At 40.4% G+C, this 23076-nt stretch overlaps 2 protein-coding genes and 1 long non-coding RNA gene across 4 annotated transcripts in view; 2 read left to right on the forward strand and 1 right to left on the reverse strand.

Moving 5' to 3' along the window:
- The window catches only part of FOXRED2 (FAD dependent oxidoreductase domain containing 2), a 47729-nt gene extending 37386 nt beyond the window's left edge, over positions 1-10343 (reverse strand). Inside the window, exons 1-2 of the mRNA XM_075286701.1 lie at positions 10300-10343; positions 3838-4326 (exon numbers count right to left, since the gene is read on the reverse strand). Coding sequence (XP_075142802.1) covers positions 3838-4325 — 488 coding nt within the window. The 5' untranslated portion in view covers position 4326; positions 10300-10343. The remainder of the gene's footprint in view (positions 1-3837; positions 4327-10299) is intronic.
- The window catches only part of LOC142218189 (uncharacterized), a 136361-nt gene that overhangs the window by 75051 nt on the left and 38234 nt on the right, over positions 1-23076 (forward strand). The gene's annotated exons all lie outside the window — the stretch shown is intronic.
- Positions 10653-23076, forward strand: part of UCHL5 (ubiquitin C-terminal hydrolase L5) — a 37048-nt gene continuing 24624 nt past the window's right edge. Inside the window, exons 1-4 of one of the 2 annotated variants that reach the window (XM_075286125.1) lie at positions 10653-10851; positions 15022-15085; positions 17210-17315; positions 22749-22874. In XM_075286125.1, coding sequence (XP_075142226.1) covers positions 10776-10851; positions 15022-15085; positions 17210-17315; positions 22749-22874 — 372 coding nt within the window. In that variant the 5' untranslated portion in view covers positions 10653-10775. The remainder of the gene's footprint in view (positions 10852-15021; positions 15086-17209; positions 17316-22748; positions 22875-23076) is intronic. The other variant, XM_075286126.1, reaches the window with a different exon arrangement.

The following is a 23076-nucleotide window of genomic DNA, read 5'->3' on the forward strand; positions in this document are numbered from 1 at the left end:
AGAGTCGCTTAATTTTTCCCGAAAGAATTTGTACTTCTTAAAAAGGTACCGTATTATAAAATCAAAACTGGAGAAAAAAAATTCAGAATGTGGTGGAATTAGAGAAAAACTGCATTTGTGCAACTTTTACATGGGCTTCATTTTTATGGTGTTCACGTTGCAGTCAAAATGTTATTAATATGGCAATACCAAATTTATATAGTTTTTGTTACTTTTTTTACTCCTTAAAGGGAGTCTGTCAGCACAAAATTGAGATATAAACTAATCACTGTATCTTGTAAGGCTGTTAGCACATTTTACATTGATGTATTTCTTATTCATGACCAGTTCTCCATTCTTTTAAAAATCGTCCCGTTATCCCTATGCAAATGAACAGAAACTGTCTTTAGGGACATGCATTTTTCAAATGTGATTCATATTTTCTGCCAACGTCACGATTGTGAGAGGCCATTGTAGATGTATATAAACATACGAACAGCACCACTCAAACAGGAGAAACGACTGGCACAATGCGAACTAACTACGCCCTCTACACTACTCAGTCTCATATGTGACACAGAATGAATCGCCAATGTGTGTCTGTGTGTGTGGAGAGAGGGGTTGGAGGAAGGTTGGCGAAGGTCACTGGTTGAGCTTAAGGGCCTTGCGCTTCTAACTGACCGATCCGACCTGCGTTTTGTTAGGTTAATTTTGGAACTCTTTAACTTTTCCAGATACTGTTGAGAATGTACTGTGTGTTGGTTGTAAATTCGGGTCAATATTAGAGATGAGCGAACAGTGAAATATTCGATTTGATAGCCTCTCAATATTCGACTATTCGAACAAATATCGAATCCCATTATAGTCTATGGGGAAAAAAGTTTGTTTCAGGGGAAACCACTATTCGACTCAGGAGGGTCACCAAGTCCACTATGACACCTCAGCAAATGATGCCAACACCTCTGGAATGCAACTGGGACAGCAGGGGAAGCATGCCTGGGGGCATCTAACATGCCCAAGTCACAGTATTACCCCACTATCACAGCCTATCAACTAGGCACTTTCCAAACTCAAAAGAACCTCTATGAAAGTTGAAAAATACTTGGAAACCTTCTTTCCACTACATCAGTATGGACAGAAAGACAAGTTTAAAGCTAAAGAAACATTAGCATGCACCCCTTTAAATCACGATGCCCATGACAACCACAGATGGCATAGGTAATGGGAAATCCAACAGCCCCCACCCTTAACTGTCATTGTGTGTGTGTGTGTGTGTGTGTGTGATGTGGTAAGACCTTCAAAAATTCACTTTTCTGGCCCTTAATGTTAGCCCTTCCAAAGGGGTGAGTTTTTTTTGGGGGGAGAGGGGCAAGCGTGGCGGCTTTGGGGAGAGGGATTAGGGGGGACAGTGCGGTGCCCAGGGCTTTGGGGCGAGGGGGAGCGGAGGAGGAGGTTTGGGGGCCCACCCAGGGAGGGGGTGGAAGCCACGCAAGACCAATTTCGGTGGGTCGGGGGTACTACAGTGCCATGCGGGATGGGCCCCGCGGGGGAGGAGTTCACAGTGTGCCGTGCGAGAGCGGCTGGCGCAAAAGAGGGGTTTGGGCATCAGCGGGGGTCCATGGGCGCCGCCACATCGCCCCCAATAACGACCCGTAGACGAAGTCGCGGGTAAATGCTAATATCTATTTTGTCTACTACACCTTGGGATATTAATTTAAATGTATTTCGTGTGTCTATTAAATACATTTCAACAAATCATTTGTGTTTGTCACAAAGTTGCATGAAGGTGGTTTTGGCTATTGATAACATATTTAGACACATGTAATCATCAGGTTGTCTACTTTCAAAATATATATATATATATATATATATATATATATATATATATATATATGATTTAGGGGTTCACTTACTCTCCACGGTTAGTAATCCTTATATTTCATAGGATCATTAATTTTTAACATTTCCAGTTTCAAAGCAGATTTTTGCTCATTCCAGTTCTGGTGATTTTCTGAAGACATGTGCATGCGGGTGTAGGCCTTAGGGATATGAATGAACTCTGCACATGTTGAACTCTTATTTTTAGGAGGTTTGGTGCATATAATTTTTTATTTGGTTCCTACTTTTTGAAACTATTATATATTTGCATTTTTTTTTTTTTATAAAACATTCACTTTAAATCAAAATTGCATGAAGCTGCCTGTTTGCATACAAGTACCAAGCAGCATTTTGACAATGCTGCAGGTGTCTACTTTAAGAAAATATATAGGTATGGGGAGGGAGCTTAGCATTATTTTTTAATGTTGCAATTTAGGTTTTATTTGTCCATTCAACATTGTGAAAATTAGCTACAAGAGGTGCAAAATTTCAAACTTTATTGAGAAATTTAGTGAAAACTATATGTATGTGTTGTGTAAGTGTTTGGCACTGCAATCCGGACGATGGTAAACAGAGGCGATAACATAACAGAAGTCTAAAATATCTGCAGGGCTTTGCTGGGAAGTCTGTTCTAACACTCTATAAGCCTTTACACATAATGTCCTATCAGTTTTTTCCTATATCTCCATTTTGGCTGCAGCACATTTCACATTTGTCGCTCAGGCTGTAGACATGTAAATTAATTAGTATTGCACCCCTCCCATATTATTATAAATAGCTTGGTTTGTTTACACGTAATTCCGCCAGGACTAACTGTATGATAGCAAATAGCTGAGAAAATTACAAGTGAAAATAATGTAGGAGATCCAGGAACACTAAATTGCAAATATAGGGCAAGTACATGCAAGAATGACACAGAAAAAGAGCAATCTATTGGGGAGTTCACACTGCTGTTACTAAAGTCCATTGCTGTCTTTCCTCATGTTTGTTTACTTTTGTAATGGAAGATAGTGTCATGCATGCAGTGTCAATGGAAACAAACACAGAATCAAGTAGAAAGGAAATAAAATCCAGCGTCTACCAGGACGGATCCATGGAGATTCAGAAGTAAGTATAAAATATAGCTTTTATTAACTTCATAATAAAAAGTTACAAATTAACTAATGGAGTAGACTCTTACATTCCAAAGGCTACGCATTTCAGGGCTTTGCTGGCCCCTTCTTCATGGAGATACAGTGAGCTGAAGATTTTTTTCCTTTCGCTATACGAACACAGAATCAGTTTGTGACAGCTAAAGTCTGTTGCCGTTGTGCTTTAATTTATGAGCCTTTGTAATCCCCTCCATGCCGGCTATTGGTTTGACACTGGTTTTGGCTCTTGTCCTGTTGCTGTGTGTGTTTCCCTGGCTCTGACATTTGGACTGTATACCTGGATTTCACTTTGGATTACAATTCTACTGGACTTACTCTCTCTGGCATTTTGGCTCAGGCTACAATTCTCCTTCTGTGACTCACTACTGTACCCTGCTTTGTCGTTTACTCTGTGTCTGATGAGTTGCTTGTGATTCTGCTCTCTGGCTTCTGCTCGCGGTTAATCAATTTGTGGCACATTCCTCTCTGTCATCTCCAGTCTTGGATCCTGCTAAGTCCATTTCCACCACTAAGAGCTCCGGTGAAATTCTCCTGAGATTGGATTTTGCTCATACTGGTTGTATAGCAGTTTGGTTATGGTTTCTCTGCTAGCGGTCGTTAGGTTCAGTTTTGCTGCTTCTCTCAATCCCAACTACACCTGACATGGTACCTGCATCTGAGCTCCTAACACTATCATCCTATGATGGAAGACAGCAATGAACTTTAGTAACAGTAGTGTGAACTCCACCTATGAACACAGTCAGGAAAGTTGCTCGCTGACTGTGAATAATATCCCATTAGTAATCACACAAGCAGCCAGAAGCTGATATATATGTTGGTTTCTACTTACTTGCACTTGTATTCCTGTTCAGTTTGGTCCTCTAAGAAAAAGTAATGTCCATTCCATGCTTCCGGGCTGGATTTCATTTTAACCTTTCTGATTTCTCTGTCATAATGGATATTGAGAGCAAAACTAAAATTCTGTAGATATCTCACCATGTCATCTGCATGGGGAAAGAAGTCATGAGAGTAATGAAAAAACTGCAAAGACTCATTCTGACTCAGTAGTGAGTTCCAGTCATGACGTAAATTAAACTCCTTGTTCACGCGTCCTGTAAAGCGTTTGTTTATGCTTATTAGCTTCCGATGCCTTGGAAATCGATGGAAAAAGCTACCAGGTCCATGGCTGCGTTCAAATACAATGTAATCCCTTCCAGCCTCGTCAAGAAACTTTGCAATTTGTAGTCCACCAGGCCCAGCACCCAGTACGCAGTAATCATGAGTGATCAGCTGTGAGAAGACTGATGGTAGTAGAGAAACAACTACAATAATCTGCATCCTGCACAATTCACAAAAGGAAAATTGGTTATAAGATGTTGATTATACTACTTATAAAAATAAATGCTTGCCATGTAAACATATAAGGTATTCAAACTATAAAATGCAGACTCAATACAAATGTACCAGTTCACATGTAGGTAGCCAAGTAATATTTAAAGAGGAACTTTCATCACTTGGGTCATATGCAACTTTATATACCGTTAGAAAGCCAACAGTGCGCTGAATTCGGCTTCACCGTCAGAAGGGTTTTCCTGAGAGTCAGTCAGGAACGCCCTTCCCACAGCAGCGCCTATAGCGCTGTACTGTGAGAGTGGTGAGGAACGCCTCCCTTCCCTCCTAATAGCACTCGTCCATAGAAGAGTACTGGGGGGGGATGTCACAGTACAGCACTATAGGCACTCCTTCTTACACATGCGGATAAAATACATACTGATTTAGGGCTGTGTGATTAATCGAAAAATTAAGGAAACTGAACATCAATCTGGATATCAAACGTGATTTTGTTCACCCTGGTTATTTCAGTTTGCACACGTGCATTTTTTTTGCCAAAATACACACGCGTTTCCTCCGTGTGAACGGGCCCTAAAACCCTACACTAATCCAAACATTCTCTCCCCTCCTATTTTCTAAATTACTTTATTAATCAAAAACGCCTATTTAACCATATCCCTGGGGCGGTCATAAGAACGGCCCAGGGACATTTTCCAACTATCCAGTAATGATCCGTTTCCCCATTTCCGTAAACTGATCGTCACTACTACCCCCTACCCCATCCACACCATCATACTTATCCATTTTCTGCCTGTCTGGGATACCCTGGGGAATGGCTCCTCCTCCTTCGATGACGTCGCCACGTGCATGCGCAATAGAGCTAGTGTCCTGGCTTAGTGCTGAAGCCAACAATACATCTCTATTGTACAAGCTGGGAGCCTGGGCAATAGGGAAGAATTGAAGGCTATTGCACAGTGCTGCACGTTCTCCACAGAAAGAAAAACGAAGAATAAAGTATAATAGAAAGTTGGGGGGGGCTGAGTGAGTCAGGAAAGGCTGGCAGTGGGAGGAATAGCTAGGGAGACAGGAAGGGGGTGTTGGGGGAGGGGGGGGGGGGTTATAGCGAGCTGGAGATAGTGTGAGGGCCTACAATTACCAGAATGCATTGCAGCAAGAAGCTACACACTAATAAACAAATGCAGAAGTTGCTAGGCCTTCCTAGAGAAACCCAGAAATCACTCAAAACAATGTTATATGGGTGCACTTATTAACCCATTAATAACCCCAACAGACCTTTTATAAAAAAAATTATTTTTGCTCGGAAAACCCCTTTAAAAAGGAGACCCACTTCTGCTCTCAAATATATTATAACTGGTGTCTATCCACTGGTAATTACTTAGTATGAGAAAATGTGGGTCTGCAGCTGTATCTCTCAATACTTTTTGCCTGTTTTTGTGTATTTATGTATCAATGGGTGATCACTGATATTTTGATTTGGAGTTGCTTCCAACACCAAGCTCTGGTAATGTAGCTGAGCTTCCACTCAGAGCCAGCGTCAGCACCTGGCATACCTGGGCAAGAGCAGTGGTCCCAAGCTCCAGAGGGTGCCCACTCAGCAATGGCGTATGTTATGGGGCCCGTGGCCAGCTGGAAATGGCTTTCCTCGACCACCATGATAGCAGTCGGGAAAGCCTGGTTCCCCAACCGCTATACATACTGCTAATGGAAAGTGGTCCTGGCGATCGCCATGCACCTTTCCATTAGATGCCAGCCCAGAGGAGATGATTAAAAATAAAAAAAATACTTATACTCACCTGTTCTGGGCTCAACATCCAGTCCAGAGCTCTTCCGGCTGGTGACTAAAGTCCTGCTCCCCAGGCCTCTCTGCTGCAGCTTGTAATTGGGCCTCAGCGGTCATATGGAGTGCACCGGTGTAATGATGCTATTGCGCCCCACATGACCGCTGAGGACCAATCACAAGCCCCAACAGTGACGTCTGGGGAGCAGGACCTCAGTCGCAAGGAACAAGAGGAGAGAGGAAGGAGCGAGGATTCCCAGGAGAGATGAGGTAAGATGAGTATAAGTGTTTGTTATTTTTAATCACTTCCTCTGGGCCTCTGATCATTGCACTCTTGGGTCTGAGGAGACCCCAAAGTATAATAATAGCACCAGCTCTGGGGGATCGGGAGTATATAATACTGTGTGGGGGCCACTGTGAGCATATAATACTGCATGGGAGCCACTGTGGGCATATAATACTGTTTGAAAGCCATTGTTGACATATAATACTGTGTGGGGGCCACTGTAGGGATATAATACTGTGTGCGGGCCACTATGGAGCTTTTAATATTGTGTGGGGACGCTGTGGAGCTTTAATACTGTGTGTGGGCCACTGCGGCGCATATAATACTGTGTGTGGGCCACTGCGGAGAATATAATGCTGTGTGGGGGCCACTGTGGAGTAACAATAATATATATCAGGCCCTGTTCACACGGTGGAATCCAGCACTGATTTTGCAGCGGACCTCGCACCTAAATCAGTAGTAGATTCCTCCGTTATTCTGCCTCCTATTGAAACTAATCGGAGCAAGAAGCTGGAAAAAAAAAAAAGCGTCCAGCTGGATTTTGCCGCAGATTCTGCAGCTGATTTGGAAGCCACGGCTTGAGACTTTCCACTCATTAACTTGGGCCTAATCAGTGGTGGAAAACCGCAACAGAATGCTCATGGTCTACACCGTGAGCTGGAAGGAGAAAATAAAGAAGTATCTGAGGTAGATGTCTGCCTCAAATTTTCTTTACTTTCCGATGTCCGTAAAGGTTGTATCTACTTCCACTGAAGTGGACTGTAATACAGTCCATTCCATACGTCTCCCTCAGGAAAAAAAAAAAAAAAAAATCCCCCAATTTCGATAGTTTTTTTGCTGCACTGTGCATGAGTTACTCCAAAACGGGCCCACTGGAGCTCTGTCGCCCAAGGGTCCACACAAACCTGGAGCTGGCCCTGCTTCGACTCACTAAAAATAGTTGTTTTTTTGCACAATGATGTTATTTCCTAATTGTATAACTTATTATTTAGTGGTGTATTATCATGCATTAAAAAAAAAAAAATTTGTGGAATATTGAAAGGATTAAAAAGAAAAATAATAATTGAAAGCAAACATACATAAAAAGAGGGGTTTATTGCCCCTTAGAGGTGGCAGAGCCAGTATCAGCCGCCAGTAGACCTGGGCAAGTGCTGGGGCCCTAAGCTCCCGACTAACTGCCTCACTTTGTGTCTCTCCACTTACTTATCTTTGATCTTTAGATAGGTGTCTGCACAGGCATTCAGCTCTCTCCTCCTCTCAGAGTCTTGTATTGCATAGATGCCAGGCTGATTGATTACACTGGGCTGCGGCAGCCTAGGGCAATCAATACCTGACTCGGCTCCAGATACATTTTCTCTGTATAGGTTTGTGTGTACATATTTTGCTTTCTGACTATACACCCACACTCCCAGAAGATAGAATATGTGTGTGTGTATAATACACTGTAATGAGCGCTTCCATTAATACGAATAAAAGTGTTCACTGGACTATTAACAGTATCACCGTATATACTAGAGTATAAGCCAAATTTTTCAGCATAGTTTGGGGGGTGTCTATGACCAGCCGCAATATCAATGTATAGAATCTCCCATAAATTAGTGGGGGAAGAATAAAAGAAGCTTGAAAAAAATAAAGTAAATAAAAGTTGTAAATCCCTCCTTTCCCTAGAATACATATAAAAGTAGAAAATGACTGTGAAACACATACACATTAGGTATCCCTGTGTCTGACAGTGCCCGGTCTACTGAATATAGGGTATCTGCAGTGGGGGGAAAAAAAAAGCTCAGGGAAGGGGCAGACAGACAACCAAAACACCCCCTCCCCTTTCCCAGCATCTACTGCACCCAAAAACTCCGACCATTTTAATTTTTGAAATCCCCCCCCCTCCTCCCCGGCTTATACCTGTGTCAATAAGTTTTCCCAGTTTTTTGTGGTAAAATGAGGGACCTCGGCTTGTATTCGGATCAGCTTATACTCGAGTATATACGGTAGGTCCTTCTCACACAGTAGGATCTGGTACTGAGTTTGCATTGAATTTCACCCTGTTTTCAATGGGAGGCAGAAATCTGAGCAGGGCGCTGAAAAAATAAATATTTTCCAAACACGATAATCAATGATGCAATATAAATCAATCGTTATTAACTCAATCCATGACATATAAAGTAGCCAAATGCAATTAAAAACATTTAAAATAAATGAAAAATACAAGGAAGTGAGCAAGTGGTCACTCTACCAGTAACAATGAATGAATTTATATAAATCTCATAAATACTTCATTGTCTGGCACAAAATCACATGATTCCGAAAAAAAAAAAAAAATATATATATATATATATATATATATATATATATATATATATATATATAAGCATAAATATATGTACAAATCCTTAAAAAAATATGCAAAAAAAATAACAATATCCACAATTCATAAATGTACAAATAACAGTTTTCCAAAAATCATTTAACCAATATTACACCCAAGTATTAAATCAACCATCAAAAAGCAGAAAAGCATAAAAGGGGATAAAGGGTATAACCATTTACCAACCAGCCATAAATATAGCCCACACTGTCCATCACCCCCAGGTGGTTAGGCGCCCACATGTACCACACTGTCTTTTGAGTTTTTAATTTATTTTAATTGTATCTTGCAACTTTATATATCATGGATTGACTTAAAGGTTCCTTTACATTGGATTATCAATTGTTTTTAAAGAATATTTTTTGGTTTTGCATATCATTGATTTGGGGTTCCCTAATTTCTTCAACCCCCTTCCAGCCGCAGCCAGTTTTTGACTTCCTAACACAGCTAAATTTTTCAAATCTGACATGTCAATTTACGCAGTAATAACTTTGGAACATTTTAAGGCTAAGGCTCCACTTTGGGAAACAGAGCTTTTTTATTGCAGATTTTGTTGCGTTTTTTTTTTAAGCCAAAGCGAAGAATGGCTACAAAAGGAATGTGAAATATAGTGTAAGTTCTTATACTTCTACCCTTTCCTTCTACTCCTGGCCTTGGTTCAAAAAACCACAACAAAAAAAAAACAAAAAAAAAACAGCGTTTCCGCAACACAGGGCTTTAGCCTACGGCTGAGGCCCCACGTTGCGGAACTGCAGCTTTTTTTGTTGCATATTTTGTTGAGGTTTTTGAGCCAAACCCAGGAGTGGTTTGAGCAGAAGATAGAAGTCAAAGAATTTCCAATATATTTCCCATTCCTTTTGTAGCCATTCTTGACTTTGGCTCATAAAACTGCAGCAAAATCTGCATTTCCGTAAAGTGGGGCTTTAGCTTTTACAATATACTGAATACATTCTCTTAAAGCAATAGACACAATTATTGTTCATTATTGATTCTCAAGCAATTTTCTGATATTTATTCCACCGCACAAACTATCCTTAGTATAGATCATCATTATGTGATTGAAGGTGTCGAACAACCAGGATCCTCACAGATCAGCTGGATGAAGACGATGCAGCATTCGGATGAACTGTTCAGCCCTGGAAGTCTGGCATAGCATATCCTAAACTCGGAGAAATTGTACTAGTAATAATATAAAAACTCCTTCCACCGATAACTTCTAAAAGGAAAGTCCAATAATAAAATAAAAATACTCCATAAAGTGCAACCTCCTTAACAGCACTACCTTTGGTATCTGCCCTCATTGCCCACCACTACCATATTGTAGCCAGTAGTGTTCAATGCTATTAAATACATTTCTAGAAGTACAGAAAACAGCATAACATCTGATGGCACCCGCTGTGTAGTAAAAGATACGCATATATGGGAGCATACAATAACATTGGTCTATACAGAATGGAGAAGCAACCTACTAGTGCGAAACAGGTCTTAAACATGAACACAGAATAATAACAGACACCGTGACACCACTAACCTGCAGTCTAGACCTGTCAGGAATAGTCCTTTAAGATGTGTAAATCATGTGACATAATAGTCAGTCACGTGACATTCTTACCGTCAGGTAATAAAACAAATGCTCTTCAACCCGGAACTAGAACCAAAAAAAAAGCTAGAGGAAATGTATTGGTGAAATCAGGAACATTTACCGCCTTCGTCCTTACACAACTCTCCAATGGTGCGCAACTCACGTAGCATGGCTGCCTCCTCACACAAAGACATACATAACGCCTTGTTTCTGGAGTGTATAGACAATCCTGAGGTGTTTGAGTTCAACCCCATGACGTCACTGAACGTTTAATACCATTCTACGAACGTAGCGTTGCATGTGTTGTGGAGACAGGAAGTTGTGTGTGCAGCTTGGCCTCTTGCAGCTGCAGCGTCTTGATTAAGTGACTCAGTAGTACACATGGTCATAGGAGTTGTGCATGTGTTGAAGTGGGTCTGGAAGAGATGGCGGGCAGTGCCGGAGAATGGTGTTTAATGGAGAGCGATCCAGGCGTGTTTACTGAGCTTATCAAAGGTTTTGGTGCGTATCGTTCACATACATTGTTATCACTGAAGTGAGAGTAAGCCTATGTTGCGATAGTTGGACAAATGCAGGGACATAACTGAGGATGTTTTGTGCATTGTATGAGAGGATCACGTATATCAAGTATTGAAGCGCATTCTTTGGCAGCATTACTAGTCAGTTTATGTTCTGCACCTAGTTCGTATCTCACTTGTAGTGCTCCAGTACAATAGCAGTCCCCGTATGAAATGTGTTTCTAGGGTTATTATTACACTGCCCCATAAGTCACCCCATGTAATATACCGGTAATAATAACTACATAGCTATCTATCTTCAACATTAGCCACTTCAGACTTTATTTTTCTAATTTGGATTAAGCAGATGTGAACCAGGTGTCACACACACATATTATATGATCTTCAGTAAGCCCCCCCCCACACACCTATACACTTACACTTACCCATTCTAAAAAAGAATGTGATCAACTTACGCATCGTGCACGGTGGGCGGGCATTCAGGGTGCGCCGTCTTCTTCATCCACGTCTCCTCTTCCTGTGATGTCCTCGGGTCCAGTCCTCATCCGGCGCTCGCGAACTGACATTGCTAAAAAAAAATGGCCTGGACACATGCTCAGTAGCATGCTGCTTCTACTACAGCTACTTCGCATGCGCCCAGGCCATTTTTTTTTTTTTTTTAGCAATGTCAATTTGCGAGCGCCGGAGGAAGACTGGACCCGAGGACATCGCAGGAAGAGGAGACGTGGATGAAGAAGACGGCGCACCCTGAATGCCCGCCCACCGTGCACGATGGGTAAGTTGATCACATTCTTTTTTAGGGTATTTTAAAACTGGGGGGTAGTTTAATATAACTTTAGCAGTGCCTGAATAGCCTTTTTAAAGGCTATTCACGCATATGTGGGGCTCTATCAGCATGATTTTGCTGATAGAGCCCCTTTAAAAGGGGTTGTACAGGATAACCTTATTTCTTCTTTTTCTTTTTTCTTTTTTTTTAGGGGGGATGGTGGGGTGGGGAAAAAACGGCACAATCTCCTGTCCCTAGTGCTCCGGTGTCTCCCACCAGGGTGTGGTCCTGGGGCTTTGGGGACTTGTTTTGGTGAAAGTCCCTGCGTCATGTGGCTGCTGTGGCCAGTCACCAGTGTAAGTTTAGGCACTAGGATGTCACAGGTGAATTATGAGTGATGTCCTGTTCCTAGGCCACTGAGGATTAATGAAAGGACACTGGACGTCACTGTGCAGTGGGGACTTTCGCCAAAACAAGATACTGGAGCAGCAGGACCTGACCACGGTAGGAGACACCATGGACAGGAGAATATTTGTTTTGGTTTTTCCACCTTTCCCTTGCAAAAAAATATAAACGGATTATCTTTGACAACCCCTTTACTAGTTCTACAGTGTCAGCCAAGAGAGCATGATTCAGAGCGCCAATCAGAGGTAACTAGTGTCAGAACTCAGAAGCGTACCCATTGCCTGTTACTGCCCTCCTAATCGTACAGATCTTAAATATTTTATACTTGTGTGTATAGCACCATTATATTCCGCAGCACTTTACAGACTTTGATAGTCACTGTCCTATATAGGACTCACAATCTACGTTCCCTAACAGTATGTCTTATTGGAGTGTGGGAGGAAACCAGAGTACCTGGAGGAAACTCAAGCAAACCCAAAAAGAATATACAAACTCCTTGCAGATGTTGTGCTGGGCAGGATTTGAACCCAGGGTTCCAGTGCTGCCCATAGCATATTAGGCACTGAAACTAGCACCATTGACTTTTGACTTTTTTTTTTAAACTTAACCACCACCACCACCATTCCCAAGCAAAGATGGTCAATCAGTGAAGCAGCGACTATTAATTGATGTAAAAGAGCTGTACATGGAGGTGGTAACATATCCTGTTAATAACTCCTTCCCGCCTTCAGCATTTTTTGATTTTCGTTTTTGACTCTCCTCCTTCCAAACCCCATAACTATTTTTTATTTTTCTGCTCTGAGCCATATAAGGTCTTAATGTTTGTGGGACAAATTTTTCTTCATGATGCTACCATTATTTATTCTGTACAATGTACAGGAGAAGCTGGAAAAATTCAGAATGGGGGTATTTGAAGAAAAAGTGCGTTTGTGCGACTTTCTTACTGGATTTGTTTTTATGGCGTTCACTGTGCAGCCAAAATGACATTTCACCTGTATGCTATGTTTTAGTACGATTCTGGAGATACCAAATTTATATGGTTTTATTTACATTTTAACCCCTTAACAAAAATATAAAACTGCCAATTTTTTTTTTTCTAAAAGTCTCCATATTCTGACACCTGTAACTTTTTTTATACTTCCGTGTACGAGGATGTATAGGGCGTCTTTTTTTTGCGGAGCAGGGTGTACTTTTTAGTTCTACCATTTTGGGGAATTGGTATTGCTTTCATCATTTTTTATTCTAATTTTTGTCAGCCAAAACAGTGAAAAAATGACGGTTTGGCATTTTTGACTTTTTTCCCCTGCTACGGCGTTTGCCATACAGGAAAAATATTTTTATAGCTTTGTATAGCGGGCGTTTTCGGACACAGAGATACCTAACATGTATGTGTTTCACAGTAATTCAGTATTTTTATATGTGTACTAGGGAAAGGGGGGTGATTTGAATTTTTAATACTTTTTAAAAAATTTTTACTAACATTTTTTTTTTTTTTTGCATTTATTAGACCCCCTAGGGATCTTGAACCCTAGGAGTCCGATCACTAATGCAATGCATTACAATACATTGCAAAAAATCGTCATTTCTTTTGCAGGCTGCTCTATGCTCTAAGAAACTCACTGCAGACAGTCCGGGGAGCCTTTACAAGGCTCCCTGCTGTCATGCCAACGTGACGTCGGCCCTGGAGCGGCAAAATGGCGGCGCCCACGCGCTACCGGGAAAATGGCGCCTCGGTCAGCTTATGGAGTTTGGAAGGCAGCGAGTCCAAATTAAAAATTGAAAACATGCCTCCAGCAGTAGATATACAACCCCTGGCAAAAATTATGGGATCACAAGTCCCTGAGGATGTTCCTTCAGTTGTTTAATTTTGTAGAAAAAAGGCAGATCACAGCTATGAAAAAAAACTAAAGGCATTTCATATGGCAACTTTCTGTCTTAAGAAACACTAAAAGAAATCAAGAAAAATAATTGTGGTTGCAAGTAAGTTAGATTTTTAGAAAAAACAGAATAAATTATGGGATCACTCAAATGTGATGAAAAAATTATGGAATCATGAAAAACAAACAAAATAACAATCCAACACTTCACTAGTAATTTGTTGCACCACCTCTGGCTTTTATAACTGCTTGCAGTCTCCCCTCTACTTATTTTGCTCTGAAGACACGTCAGAATATAATAGCATTTTCAGTTTGGTCTGAACAAAACTGCAGGTAGAATCTTATGAATATTGTAATAACCAATGCAAACAAAATCACATTGATTATCTGGGTTGATGTTTGTTATTGTTAGATTAATTGCCCAGCTCTGTAATATTAATTTATGCAGCATTGTTTATAACTGGATGTATGCTTTAATGTGACGAAATCCTAGACTAGTTTAGAAGTAGCACCTCAATCTGGAGACCACATATACGGGTTAAGACAAGTAGTTTGGGATCGAGCAGGTACAACTGTAGCAGAAGCAATGAAGGGCTAGTTCACATGTGGCGGATTTTAACGCAGAATCTGTGTCAAAATCCGCCTTGCAGCAACAGAGTTCTAAGTAGACCGCTAGCGGAAAAAAGAAGCGACATGACCTTTCTAAACAAACGGGACTCAATGGGAGGCGGAATAACCACATCGCGGTTTTTACCAAAACCGCGTCCAAAATCGCAACGTGGTTTTTCCGCCTCCCATTGAGTCCCATGGTTTTTTTTTTTCAAGGTCCATTCATTGTGCTGGAGGAAAAAAATAAATGCCTCATGTAAAAAAAACAAAAAACAAAAAAACGCTTCCTAATTCCTGAAGCGGATTTTTTCCTGACCCAATTCCTCGACCACCTAACAATGGGTGAACTAGCCCTTAGAGCCCTGCTTTAGCAAGCCTAGAAGTCTGTACCAAAAAATGGGTGTGTTTTTTTTTGTTGTTGTTTTTTTTTTTTCTCCCTGTGGACCTGTTTATTATACTTAACTATTTGTATTTTTTTTTATTTTATTTTAAACAGGATGTCAAGGAGTTCAAGTAGAAGAAATTTGGAGTTTAGAGCAAGAACACTTTGAAGATCTACAGTAAGAACAATTTTTATGACTTGTTTTGCACATATTAATTTTTCCACTGAAAAATAAGTGGCTTATGACCTGAGGGGTAACTTTTTGTCAGTACTAAGGTCTGAACACCTCCTATGTTCTTGCTCTTCATTTGATAAGTGCCCTAGTGGACGCTTAATTATACCTCTCCACCAAAAACTTAACTCCTTGTTGGAGCACATTTAATTTAAACATATAATTTGTGCACAAAAATCATATCCTCAGTTCTGAAAATTAACCCTTATTCCTTAATTATTCATAGCTGAAGAGCTGCAGCAATCAATCAGCTTTGAAACCTTTAAAATTTTTTTTTTTTGTACACATTTTAGGCCCCTGGGGAGGGTATTGGAATGCTGAGAAAAGGCAGGGACTAGGACGGGCAGTAGCAACCTCACAGTGAAGCATCAACTTCATCTGAAGGTCCAGTTATGAGCTTTTTAATTGCTGCCCTGCAGGCTTTTACCATGATTGGTGCACAAAATTTACCCAAAATGCAACTTGGAATGTGAAAATGATTCCATCAAAATCTGTACTCCTTTCCTTTGGTGCCCTGGCATGTGCCCAAAGAGCAGTTTTACTTTTTTCTTTCATGTGTGGGGTATTTCTGTATTCGGTACAAATTGCTTAAGAAATCGTGGCTACAGAGTTTTGGGTTTTTTTTGTTTTTTTTTCCACTTTGTTGGCAGGAGCTTTCTTTCTCCTCCTCCTACTTCACCTCCTCAGAGAGCCTTTGCAGGATGCATATGGCAGGAACTCATCATTGTAGCAAGCAGGGTCCTTGCTCTATACATTGATGAGCCCTGCCTCCTGGGAATCATTCACCCCTTACATCGGTGGGCAGAGAGGGCACCTAGAGAAGGGAGAGTGTCCTAGACCAGTCTCTTCTTTTAATACCTGCAGGTGCTGTGCCATCAAAATGTGCCTCAAGTGCCACTCTTTGCACGCGTGCCAGGGGTTGCTGACCCCTGTATTAGGTTTTGTCAACAAGTGCAAAATGTTAAATGGTATACCTTATTTGATTGTCACTATGCTATGGAAAAATTTAAAGATGAAAAAGAACAGGGAAGAGTTTAAGGTGTATGGAAGGAAGTGTGTGTGTGTGTGGGGGGTGAGTATAGTTCATATTCAATAATTCAAGTCCATGCTGTGCTATTCCATAGCTATAAAGAAAAAACAATAGCGATGGACACAATACTCAGCATAATATGCAAAATTTAAGACCTTTTTTATTAGAAAACATTAAAAGATGGATATACAAAGATACAGGAAAATTTTCCCAACTTGGACATTCCATCTAACATTACTCCTCATGGGTGAGCAATTAGTAACTATCTCATGTTATGTTTCTATCATCAACATCTTACAGCTTCAGGTAGTTTTGGAATCTTTGTATTTACACTGGGCGTATGCTTGAGTTTTGTCTGCATCAATTATGGTCAGCACTTGCTTTAAATACAATAGACCCACTTTGATGCACACATCATTCATATACCAGACATCTTAGGTATAACTTTGTTTTTGAACTGTTAAGGGATAGTCTGATTTTGGTTGATATTGTTCCTGTGTGATTATATTGCCCCCATATGGAGGACATAAATTTGAACAACCTTTGGAGCTAACTACTACTTGGTATGTTTTATGGCTATACATCTATCTGATTGCGACTCCAATAGTGTATTGACATTTGTATTATATGTATCCACGTAGTGTCGGTCCATTGGGAAAATTTTCCTGTATCTTTGTATATCCATCTTTTAATGTTTTCTAATAAGAAATTGTCTTAAATATAGCATTTTATGCTGAGTATTGTGTCTCTATTGTTTTTTCTTTATAGCTTTGCATTTCTTATGTAGCCTATCACCTTTTCCTGGTGTGTATGTGTGCGTGCACGTGTGCTTTCAACAAAATCCATTCAGCCGTTTGGCTGTGATTGAGGAACAAACATCCAAACTCACAAACTTTCACCTTTATAATTTTAATAGGAAGGATTGATCTATGACCAGATTTTTGCTTATGGTCTTTATTAGGAGCAAATTCAAATTTCATCAAGTTTTCCATGTTCTATGGGGACAGTTCAATACTACATTCTACAATTCTGTCTTTCAGGCCTGTGCAAGGTTTAATTTTCCTTTTTAAATGGCAACCAGGGGAAGAGCCAGCTGGATCAGTAGTTCAAGACTCCCGTCTGGATACATTATTTTTTGCAAAACAGGTAGAGCTCTTATTTTTGATTTCATTTATATTGTTTTACTACTTTTTCTGAGGATCAGGCACTGACAGGAGATTCAAACACCAAAAAATTTGTACCCAAAATTTCTCTTTACTCAACAGTTCTGAGAACCAATATCAATACACAAACAAAAAACACAGAACCAAATAAAGTAACATAAAAATTACAAAATTTTTATTAAATACTCCAAAGAATAAAAAAACATATAAGACACTGGAGGACAACAGAGGAGGATCCACCTAGATGTTTTTTGGTGGACAAATACCGCAACCCTCCCACAAATGGCCGACTGGAAGTAACCCTTAAAATGAAACAATATATATAGAGACCCCAACAAATGTAGATAGCAATAGATAGCAAACTATGTCCTATGAGGAGCGGCTAAAAGAACTGGGATTGTTTAGTTTGCAGAAGAGAAGGCTGAGGGGAGATTTAATAGCAGTCTACAAATATCTGAAAGGTAGTCACAGTGCAGAGGGATCTACCCTATTCTCATTAGCACAAGGAAGTACAAGAAGCAATGGGATGAAACTAAAGGGAAAGAGATACAGATTAGACATTAGGAAAAACTTTCTGACAGTGAGGGTAGTGAGAGAGTGGAATAGGCTGCCACGGGAGGTGGTGGGCGCTCCATCAATGGAAATCTTCAAGCGGAATCTGGATAAACATATAGCTGGGATGATTTAGGAAAACCTGCACTCGCAGGGGGTTGGACCCGATGGCCCTTGAGGTCCCTTCCAACTCTACGATAAGATAAGGTAAGATATGTCCATATATACACTGTCCTTAGAGAAATAGCATTCAAATGGTATACTATATCCACAATGTAATATAATGACTAGTTCAGATAATAAATAGTGTTTGCCATGGCATTATGTAAAAACCAGAAAGGTCAAACAAAGATAACGCTGATAAGGGTATCTACAACAAAAGAACCAATCATAGTAAATAACAATACATACCAATTGACATGCTGACAGCGTAATACTAAGCACAGGAGAACTCCCAGGGTGCAACTTGTGGGACAAAAGAAGAATGCCTGATGCGTGTTTCGCCTAGCGTGGCTTCATCAGAGGCAAGAAATTCTAAGCCATGATGCGATATATATATATATATATATATATATATATATATATATATATATATATATCCCACATGTCAAACAAAACAAGGTTCACCTGTAAAACGATTCATGTGTAAAGCCCCTGTGTAATACTGCATTTCCGCATGTGGCCGTCGGTACGTGTTGACGTCACCACGCACGCGTCACTGACAGGAGATTCAGCAGTTCGACAAATTCTTTGCAAGTCTGGCTATGCGTTTCGACGCCGGACTGGCGTCTTCCTCAGGCCACACTGACTTTTTTGAGTCGCGGAGAACACGTACCAAGGAAGACCGGCGTCGAAACGCGTAGCCATTCTTCTGTCATTTGGAACCAATAAATCTATTTTTTAGTCATCATTTGATTCATCATCTATTTGCATTGGCTATCTCTCAGTAGCACTCTATCCATCATCCCGGTTTTTCTCTGTACATTTATCACTAGCACCACCTCCCAGGTGGTTGCCCAGGTAGGAGCTGCAGCTGATTTGAGTCCTCCTTGAGGTCTTTACATGGGAGCCAGATAATCTTTTGTATTTTAGCATTATCTTTGCAAGTCTAACACTTCATTCTAACAAAAAGCTTCTAGATTCCCAACCAATTGATACAAGGGGATATCTTATCGTGTAACATTTTTGACTCCTAAGGGTTTAAGCTTCTTTTCTGTAAGGCTAAGTTCACATTTGTGCCAGAGTGTGTGGCCACCAAGCACTAGTGGTCTGGCTCTTCATAATTTGGGTCTACCACCAAACCCGAACAACTGAGAGCTCAGTGCAATTGTAAACCTAGCCTAAGTGGTGAAATGTCAGAATAATTAAAGGGACTGGGCTAACAATGCAATCTAAGGGTGCATTCACACTACGGATACGGTGACTGATTCTGAACGTTAAAACACGTTCAGAATCGGCGCGTATAAAGCAGATCCCATTCATTTCAATGGGAGTTGGCATACGAGCGCTCCCCATTGAAATGTATGGACTGCTTTTTTTCTCTACAAGCGCTCCCATTGAAGATTCACTTCAATGGGAGTGCTCGTAGAGAAAAAAAAGCAGTCCATTCATTTCAATGGGGAGCGCTCGTATGCCGGCTCCCATTGAAATGAATGGGATCTGCTTTATACGCGCCGATTCTGAACGTGTTTTAACGTTCAGAATCAGTCACCGTATCCGTAGTGTGAATGCACCCTAAATGTGTGTGTGGGGGGGGGGGGAAGGAATTTATTTATTTTAATATTTTTTACCATTTCTTTCACTTTCTCATATTTTCAAACTCACGAAGTACTTCCTGGTTGTTGGATCTTTTTATATACAGCTCTGGAAACCATTTAGGGTGCTTTCACATCCATGTTTTTCACGTCAGTTTAACTGATCAGTTAAACGGATCCGTTATTTTAATCAAAAAACTGATGCAAATGGATGTCAATTCAGGCATCAAAAAGACTGATCTTTTTTTTTTTTTTTTTCCCCCGCTATGGCGTTTACCGTATAGGAAAAATATTTTTATAGATTTGTAGAGCGGGTGTTTTCAGACACAGGGATACCTAATGTGTAGGTGTTTCACAGTGTTTAAATACTCTTATATGTGTTCTAGGGAAAGGGAAGTGATTTCAATTTTGAATACTTTATTTATTTATTTATTTTTTGCATTTATTAGAGCCCTTAAGGGTCTTGAACCCCAAGGGATCTGATCACTAATGCAATGCAGTATAATGCTAATGCATTGCAAAAATCCGGCATTTCTATTGCAGGCTACATAGAGTAGCCTTCAATAGAAAGTATAGAATGACAGGCCAGAGCCTTCACAAGGCTTCCGGCTGTCATAGCAACAGGACGCAGGACCCGAAGCTTGCTCAAGGTGCCTGCGATCACTGGTAAAATGGTGGTGCCGATAAAATGGCGCCTCAGTCAGCTTTGACCGAGGCACCAGAGGGGTTAATGCCTACAATCAGTGCAGGCATTAGTGTATGGGGTCACTGGGGGCAGCTATGTGAAGCACATGTGGGGGGTGGTAGAGGAGCTGTCCCCCAAGCACTACAAGTCATAACACAAATAACAAAAAAAATTGTGCTGTGACTTGTGCTTCGGGGACAGCTCCTCTGCCACCCCCCACATGTGCTTCATATATTACCATTAGGGGTAGCACATGTGGGGGAGGAGCAGCCAAGTGCTGCCCCTAATGGCTGCTACCCCTGGTCCCAGCACTAGAGATTCTGCCATTGTGATCCCCTTAAAATAAATGTCTGCCCCTCCCTTACCTTGTCCAAGCAGGAATCACTCTGCCATTTGTGACATCTCCATGGTATGGTTTCTTTTATCTGCTGCTATGAGTGCTGCCCCTCCTCCACTCTCACTGCTCGCTTGTCCTGGCTCCTGAATGAGGTGGGGGAGGGGCAACAGACTGGTTTCAGGGACTAGCATCAGATAAAAGAAACAATACTATGAAGGTGTCACTAAATGGCAGTCCTGCCAGGACCAGGTGGGAGGGGCAGACATTACTCCCTAAGGGGTACACAATGACAGAATCTTTAGTGCTGAGAAACTTCCTCTCCTCCTCCAACTTCTCCTTCTTCTTCCGCCCGTGCACTTCTTCTGATCCGTCACAGATCTGTTGTGGGTAAAGAACAGAAAAGCATTGTAGTACACGCTTTTCTGTCCGTTTTGAATTAACGGAGAGAGACATTTTCAAGCCACAACGGAGTAATTTTTTATTATTATTGGACGCAATGGGTCCTTTGATACGTTTTTATAAGGTAAACAGCTGTAAAGACGTGTCAGTTAGACGGACTTACAAAACATGATGTGAAAGTACTCTGAGACCACTACAAAATTTTCAGTTTCTCTGATTTTTCTCTTCAATGGTATATTTTTGAGTAAAATGTACATTTTATTATATAAACTACTGACAACATGTCTCCGAAATTCAAAGCAAAAAATTTTGTTTATTTGCAGCAAATGAGAAATTGTCAAAATAATTTTTTAAAAAAGCAGTGCTGTCAGACCTCAAATAATGTAAAGAAAACAAGTTCATATTCATTTAGAAATAACAATGTTTTAACTCAGAAAGAGTTCAGAAATCAATATTTGGTGGAATAACCATGATTTTTAATCGCAGCTTTCATTCGTCTTTGCATGCTTTCCACCAGTCTTAAAAACCAAAGATGCCCAGATGACCGTTTGAGGTCTGGGCATCTTTGGTTTTTGTTTGGCACTCCAGGAGACAGTGGGATAAGTTACATTTATCACCTCTCTCTCTTTCATCTATTCCCATAATCATGTGGGACTATTATTGGATGTATGCATGAGTGTGTTTTTGCTGGATGCTCATCTACTTTACATTACAATGCATTATGCTCTTACAGGGCTTATGCTGTTTGAGCGTTTTGTTAACTCCTGAAGATTCAGGGTTAGGTCTTTTACCTCTTTGGCGAAACATGCATGTCGGGTGACATGCTCATTTTTTTCCTTAATACAATTTTAATAATTTGAGTGTCGTTATCCGGGTTTTTCCATTAGGGTGGCCATATATATATATATATATATATATATATATATATATATATATATATATATATATATATATATATATATATTTTTTTTATTTATTTATTTATTATAATATATAGTGAGGTTCCAGTCAGGTCATGAGCTATTAGAGCCATGGTCCTGAGTTAGGTTTACAGGGTTTGGTAGAACTGCATTCTGTCTAGAAATCCTGCTGGTTCTGTACCTTCCCTATTTTTTTTTTCAAATTTATATGATCTATATACAGTATACCTTGGTTTAACCCGCACTTGTTGAGTTGGTGTGTAGCTTTATTGGCTTTCCACATCTGTCACAGCATCTAATGGTGAGTACCCGCGGTTTAATTTTCTGAAGGCCGCTGTGCTTATGTGGTTAATTTAACCAATTGTATACCTTGCACACTTACATACAGATTGTATCCTCTCCCAAGTTTTCAATGGAGGTAATTTTTAACTAATTTATTAAAGGTTACGTTTTAGCATATTTATATTTTCTATTCTTTGTGGTTTAATGGATGTAGTCTGAATAGAACACAATATACTTACCTTGTTAACTTGGATTTTCATACGGTGACTCGGGTTGAACTGTTTGTGTGTGGTGAGAACTAACTGCATGGCGTGAGTCATGGGTCTTCTGTATTTATGTGAGAAACATTTCACCTACCCACCACTGTTCCTCCCAGTAGTTATTGATAGCTTATTTGTGACAGATCTGCTTTAAAATATTAGTTTTGTGTGTTTTTGGTTTTTTTCCACATTTTACACCTTTATCATTTTCTTTTCCTTCCGATCAGGTAATAAATAATGCATGTGCAACGCAAGCAATTGTAAGCATATTGCTAAACACAGCCCATCCTGATGTACATTTAGGAGAAACACTGTCTGAATTTAAAGAGTTCACCCAAAGTTTTGATGCAGCTGTAAGTACTGGGTTTGTTTTGTTGCATTGTTTATAGAATAGACTTGTGCTAAGGCCCCACGTACTGGGTGGCAGAAAAAAAGCGCTGCGTACCTCTGTGGATTTTCTGCTTCAATTATAATTAAAGGGAAACCACCGATGTAGGTATGATTGACACGCTGTGACTTCCAAAACTGTTGCAGTGTGCGGATGAGATTCCCTAG

This window comes from Leptodactylus fuscus, chromosome 9 (assembly GCF_031893055.1).
Source record: "Leptodactylus fuscus isolate aLepFus1 chromosome 9, aLepFus1.hap2, whole genome shotgun sequence".
NCBI lineage: Eukaryota > Metazoa > Chordata > Amphibia > Anura > Leptodactylidae > Leptodactylus > Leptodactylus fuscus.